Raw genomic sequence first — 7,063 nt, 5'->3', positions numbered from 1 at the left:
AACTGGTGCCAGCTGTGGGTGTTTTTATCACTGGGCTAAAGCACACCTTATCCTGTTCCCGAATCCAGGTTCTTATCCAGCACCTTCCCCTCCCCCAGCCAATTCTCAGGCAGTCACTATATATGATTCACATTGCCTCATTCATCCTGGGAAGGAAAACCATTAGCCCAAGAGGCTTCAAGGCAGGCCCAAGCAGCACACACGCAGGCATTCTGCTAGGCTGAGCTGCCGAGCAGAGCACACTGGCATTCTGTTAAGACTGGGCTGCCCGAGCAGTGCGCACACTGGCATTCAGTTAAGACTGGGCTGCCCGAGCAGTGCGCACACTGGCATTCTGCTAGGCTGGGCTGCCCAAGCAGTGCGCACACTGGCATTCTGCTAGGCTGGGCTGCCCGAGCAGTGCGCACACTGGCATTCTGCTAGGCTGGGCTGCCCGAGCAGTGCACACTGGCATTCTGCTAGGCTGGGCTGCCCAAGCAGTGCACACTGGCATTCTGCTAGGCTGGGCTGCCCGAGCAGTGCGCACACTGGCATTCTGCTAGGCTGGGCCGGCTCTACCTAACATGACGGGCAGTGAACAGTGCTCGTGTGATGCTACTCTTTCAAGGTGCCCTGATTTTTAAGACATTGGAGGTATTGACTCAACTGTACCCAAGGGAAGTCTTCTCCCTGCAGAGATATAATGACCCCCACCTGGAGAAAAGTACCTCCAGTATCTGCTCACAGCAGCCAATAGAATTTGAATTCCTAGTCATAGCTCCCAGCTGCGACATTCTCTCAAGCATTCAACAAGCACTGATCATCCGTTACGTCTGAGACCTGTGCAGTGATACACTTGTGCGGCCCTGGGAGAGTTCCATTTGTTCCGTGCACAGCAGGTAGGGCTCCATGCTATGCCCACAGCCTTTTTAGGGAAGACGGAGATGAAGGCGGGCAGAACCCCCACTACTGGCTGCTTAGCCATGTGCAGGGACCTGTTCAGTAGCAGCCCAGGCTGACCATGGGCCCCCAGAAAGGAGCCAGCATTGGTGGCGATATACCTTTGCACCCAAAGGGGCTGCTGGGACCACTGGCCACTCCAGAACCCAAATTTTACTCCAGTCAGCATCTCCTTGACCCTCCAGAAACAGATTACATGACAGAATCCAACAAACTGAATTGGGTTTGGGTCTTCACTAATACATCTTCACTAATACATCTTTTGTTTCCTTCCCTGTCCAATCCCTTTACACCCTCAGAGTCAAAATTCAAGAATCCAACGCACAGAGGGCTATAAACCTAGAGCTGGACAATACCGCATCTATGCGTGACCACTGGCCTCCCGCGGAAGTGACTTAGCTCCTCTTGGGTCCCAGTCTCTCCATCTGCAGAAGGTGGCTGTGTACTCCAGTCCTCTGCCCTCCTTAGTTAGCTACAAAGATGCTGTTGTATGGACTTTTGAAGTATAGCAAGCTCTCTCCTGGCTGCTCTGGCAAACTGCCAGGTACTGAACTAATATGCATCAGTAATAGCTCTGCCCAACTCACATCCAGTCCTTCACTGTCTACCAAGCAGTTTCACTCACAGGATCTCATTTGATCCATACAAGCACGTGTTTCAAAGATGAGGACTACTGAGGGCCAGTCAGCTCCCCGTTACAGCCGCTAGCAGAAACAGAAGCAGAGCCCAGGTCCAAAATCCATTCCCCCGAGGTAGAGAGAATGGGGGGAAGGGTGTGTGGAAAATGTCAAGATCTTTTCAAAATAAGAGCCATAGGAAAGACTTCCTGTGCATGGGCCTAGGTCAGTGGTTCTCAATCTTCACTATAAATCAGAATTATCTATAACACTTCTACCAAACAAAGGTGCTTTAAGCGTATGATTTCTATATATGCAAGACACTAAAAGGGCCTAAAAGCAGTGACTCCCCAGTGGAAACAAGCACATCTAGCACCCAGACCTTGGTTTCTGTACTACTCCCCAAACTAAAAGGAACCAGAGTTCGCTGGAGAAACAGCAGATTCATGTTTGGAGAAACTAAGTCCAAATGATCACATCTAAAGGACAAAAGAGTTGGCTTGAAGGGATTCCTACTGACCAAAATTGGGGACAATTTGAACATCAAAAACATGACAACAGTAATGGAATATATGTAACTCACTGAATAAAAAAGAGAATCCAGCCCAGCTGGGCGTGGCTCAGTGGTTGAGCATCGACCTAGGATCCAGATCGCAATTCGATTCCCCGTCAGGGCACATGCCCAGGTTGCGGGCTCGATCCCCAGTCGGGGTGTGCAGGAGGCAGCCGATCAATGACTCTCTCATCATTGATGTTTCAGCTCCCTCTCTCTTCCTCTCCCTCTGAAATCAATACATTTTTAAAAAGATAAAAAAGAAAAAAAAAAGAGAATCCATTGAGACCTCAAAAATAAAGAGTAAAAAGAGTAGCTCTTCTTTACAGAAAACTGCAGGCTAATAAACATAGAAATGATGAATTTACAGAATCACCATTTTGCAACCCCCCCCAACATGCTGCAACAAGGCAAGGATCATGAATGGATTCCAAAATGTTTGCGAACATTTTTAAGAAAACCAGATAATCACAAAATATCATCCCACAGATTACTTACAAAAGCAAAAAATATACTGACATGGGCAAAAGTAGGTTTCCAGTTGTAACACAAATACTACAAGAATAAACTTTCAAGTACTCACGACTGTAAACCTACTTTCGGCCGCCCCTGTATACACCTTTGGAGAGATCCATGAGTAGTGGGTCACCTGACATGTGCCTCCCGAGGTGATGTGATAAGTACGTCATCATTTACACAGGGCTTTTGTCAAAATGTTTAAGATTCATTCCTCAGAACCTAATCATTAGGAAACAATGGCAAATCCAGATTGTGGGACACCATTCAAGACAACGGGCCTAACTACTATTCAACCAAATCAATGTCATGAAAAACAACAAAAATAGCAGGCGATCAGTTGTAAAATAAGGTGTAAGGGAAACAACCAAATGTAATGTGTTAGCTTCACTCGAGCCTGGATCAAAAATTAAAAAGCTCTAAGATTTTACGAAAAAAATCAACTATATGTCAGATTAGGGAATTGTTTTCTTCGATGTGATGACAACATTGTGGTTCCATGGGCAAATGCCCTTATTGGGAGATGCATACATAATTTAGAACTAAAGAGTCACAATGTCTGTAACTAGCTTTCAAGTGGTTCAATAAAATCAGTATTATTTAGAAAGATAATTGTAGCAAGATGTTCAAAGTTGATGAATCTAGGTAAAGGGTCTATGGGTGTCACCAAACCTTTCTTTCAAGTTCTCTAAGGGTTTGGCATTTTTTTGAAATTAAAAGAAGAGCCCTGGCCAGTTTTGCTTAGTAGTTAGTGTCGGCCCCTGGACTGAAGGGTCCCAGGTTTGATTCCGGCCAAGGGCACTTATCTCCGTTGCAGGCTCAATCCCTGGCGCCAGTCTGGACGAGTTCTGGAGGCAACCAATTGATGTGTCTCTCTCACATCGATGTCTGTCTGTCTCTCCTCCCTGCCCCACCCTGCCACTCTCTCTGAAAAACAATGGAAAAAATATCCTCAGGTAAGGAGTCAAAAAACAAAATAAAATAGTAGAGGAAATCAGAGATCCACTGGCCATAACTGAAACTAAATTAGCACCCCCAGGGTTGGGGCTCAGGAATCTTGTGTTTCAAAAGCTCACACAGGTGGTTCAGACACAGCTAGAGAAGAGAACCACTGGTCCAAGTCTTGGTTTCTACCATCTCGTCTGTAGACAGAGAAAAGTGAGGGGAAGAAATGCTATAATTCTCTCAGAATTAGCTGGGGCCAAAAGCCTTTTCTCTGATGGTTCCCTAAGCCAATTATCTGACAGTCTGAAGGGCCTCTGAGGGTCTTAAAAATTGGATTTCCCATGGAGGAAGGCCTTAAGGGGCCTTGGCTGCTATAAGAAACCAATACACTTGACCTTTCTAGGAACACAAGTTCAGGGCACTGAAAGAGCTAGGAGAGAAGCAGAGAGCAAGCCAAGGGACATTTCAGGGAAACCTATCAGATGAAGATTCCAGTGCTTTGACAGGAATAAATGTAATACTGAACAGAGAGGATTCACCTGAGGATGGGGGGAGCAGATAAATTATTAACATTTAGTGAGGCTCTATTACATACTGAGTCAGATGTCATTACTCACCTCAGCTCTGGTACACATGGGCTTAATTTGTTCAATGTATATTCTAAGAAATTTGAGGAAAATGAAAGCCCAACTGATTATGGGACGATTTAAACAACTGTAAGAAACTGTTAACTAAAGAGTAGGAAAGATGATTTCCATACAGCTGTCAATTACTTTTATTGAAGAAGAAAAAGTGTTTTCACTAGAAAAGCTATTATTAATAAATCTTTCTATGTGGTTATGCTGCTTAGAAGGAAGAGGTGGGGAAGCAACAAGCTGTGAAGGACAGAAAACAAATGCACGTTTGGAAGAAAGAACTCTCCGAGCAGTAGGGGAGATGCGTGCAGTCGGGTTACCTGGGGACCTAGTGGGCAGGGAAGTCAAGACGAGATCCATCTAGGACACAGTCAGAGATTATTGCCCGTTGCTACCACAATGTTGCCCCTTCTCCACATCCCCACTCACTCTCGGCACTGGATGCCCTCCCTTAGGTGGTCCACAATCAGGCAGCCAGAACACTCCCCTGAAAATCTAGCTTGGCCTCCTGAGCAGCCAAGTACAGCTTCCTGGGCAGCCAGCCCTTCAGAAGCAAGGCCTGTTAGGTCTCATCGCTGGTATTTCTATAGACCACCCTCAGCCCACTGCTCACGACAAAGATCACCAACACCCCGCCAATCACTCCACTAGCAATTCCTATTCCCAAGGCTGTCGCCACATCCCTTCTCCATGGCAAATGGGGAGGCCTGGAATAGTTGCCCAGATTCACTTGAAGGCCCTCATCTGCTAACTTCTGTTCCTCAGTAAGGGACTGATGAAAATCCAGGTGCACCAACTTAGAAGATAGGACCTTCAGCCCAAAATAGACCCTCTTGACGAATCTCAAGTTTTTTAACAGCTGCACATCACACCGGTAGGTCCCAGAGTCATACTCCTGAATAGATTTAAACTTCACAAAGTAGGAACGGGACATGAAGGGCTTGAAGACTTCATCTTCAATTGAGATGATACCCCGAGCAATTCTCCAGCTGAACCGGAACTTATCCAGCCCAATCTCCAGGATGTCTGCACTCAGACAGATCAGCTCATACTCCTTTCCTGAGGAAACGGTGAAATGGAGCATCCCACAGATCCAGGTGCTCAGACATTCTGAACGCTGAGTTCTACACTTCCTTCTCACTCCGTCAGGGCCCACCTCGCAGATGGTCTCTTCCTTATAGCCAAGGCCACAAGTGACAGTACAGGCCGTGGTATTGACAACAACTTCCCCCACAGCGTCTTGCAGCTTCTTAGGGATGGGCTGTGCAAAAGTCACAAGAGGCAGGCAGACGGCCAACACCAGGCTCCCAAGGATAAAACTAGTAGCCAAAGTCTTCATGTCTCAGCAGACATTTCACTGCCCTCAGACAGCACCCCAAGGTATTCCGGTTGAATCCTCTACGGTATCATAACTCAATTCCTTCCACATGAGATATCCTTCAAAGTCAAAAGATATGATACATGCATTATCAATAAAACACTGCCACTCTAAACCAGAGTCCAGTCCTTATTAACAGGTGAGGCCGCCAGGCAGGAAAGTCACAATGTTGCTGCTTTACCACCTCTGCTTGTTATTGACCACCTAACCAATCTTCCTTCTTTCCACACTTTTAATGACTTTAAATCCACCTCTTGGGAAGACAAAGAAGGCCTAAGAAGCTGAAGTGAATTCCCAAATCACCTCAAATGCATTGAAGCCAGACTTGCCCTCACTCTTTCCCCTCCCCGCCAAATTGTGGGATCTAATGTAGAGAGTTTCGACCTTACCAAATAAGAAATCAAATAACAAGTCTTAAAAGAGAGAATTAACCTGAATTAAGTTACTGCCTCTCAATGCTCCTAAACCTTCTATAACAAGAATTAAGAACTCCGGACTAGGAGGCAAGTCACTTATCCTTCCTGAATCTTTATGTCTAATTTCTCCTTTGTAAATTAAAACCTTGGTGCATATTTCAGGAAAGTCATTTTGAGCACCAAATGATAAAGTGTGCATGAAAATACTTTGTAAAGTGTGAAACACTGTTCCTGTGTAAGGAATTTTAAATGGACATGAAAATTCATGAGGACAAGGGCCAAGAGCCCTCTTAGAATTCAAATGTTGATCAGCAAGTTACCGCTATTAAATGCAGCTCCTCTCCACCTTCTAGGCACTTTTTCTTCCCAAGGACACCAAAGATATTTTCCGGAGGAGTGGATGCATAATTCTCCCTGCCCCTTGGCCTACTCACTTCACTCTGTAGAATAGAGAAGCCCATCTTTCACCCGGGCTAGCGTTGCTATGAAACAGCTATGATGTCAAAGATGGATTCTCAGTCACATCACAGAGATTAACAAGTGAACACTCGAATTTGATGATTAAAATCAAACACTTACATAGACTTTATGAAACATCTTATTGTTTAGGAGACAATGGGTATTCAATGGGTTCTAAAGCTATTTAATCTAGGAGGAAAAAGGGTGGTAAAGAGGAATTTAACCACTTGTGTGCGTGAAGAAAGCTCCTTGGACCGCAGGAAGCTCCTCGCACGCGTTCCTATAACCTACACAATACCTCCTAGCACTGGGGCCTCTACCAGGTGGTTACACACACTTCTACTGAATTTAAAAATCTGAAGAGAGATCATTCCTAGATAACCTTTCAAGCACCTTTTGTTTGAATGGTTTATTTATAATCTTGTCCAGAGGTAGAAACCTGGATTACCTGAACATATCCCCTCCCCCTCCCAGCTCTGTATTTCCACAAAGAAAGAAGATCTGACACCAGCACAGCAAGCTGCCTTTTCTGTCACATAAAGCAAGGGGGCAGGTGAGTTTCAGAAGGGATGAGTGCCTGCAAACAAGCATCTACACTTGTTCTT

At 45.5% G+C, this 7,063-nt stretch overlaps 1 protein-coding gene across 1 annotated transcript; it reads right to left on the bottom strand.

The window, feature by feature from the left end:
- Positions 1-4,685: 4,685 nt before the first annotated feature.
- TMEM81 (transmembrane protein 81) lies at positions 4,686-5,631 on the bottom strand. The gene has a single exon (XM_081122185.1). It carries the CDS (start codon positions 5,542-5,544, stop codon positions 4,768-4,770), a length of 777 nt encoding a protein of 258 aa, XP_080978311.1. The 5' UTR covers positions 5,545-5,631; the 3' UTR covers positions 4,686-4,767.
- Positions 5,632-7,063: the final 1,432 nt, after the last annotated feature.

Source organism: Miniopterus schreibersii, assembly GCF_964146895.1.
Source record: "Miniopterus schreibersii genome assembly, chromosome: 19".
Taxonomy (NCBI): Eukaryota; Metazoa; Chordata; class Mammalia; order Chiroptera; family Miniopteridae; genus Miniopterus; species Miniopterus schreibersii.
This window is presented reverse-complemented; position numbering and strand designations above follow the sequence as displayed.

Bases quoted from the DNA above. Each gene is read 5' to 3' on its own strand.
- TMEM81 (XM_081122185.1), bottom strand. From the start codon at position 5,544: ATGAAGACTTTGGCTACTAGTTTTATCCTTGGGAGCCTGGTGTTGGCC.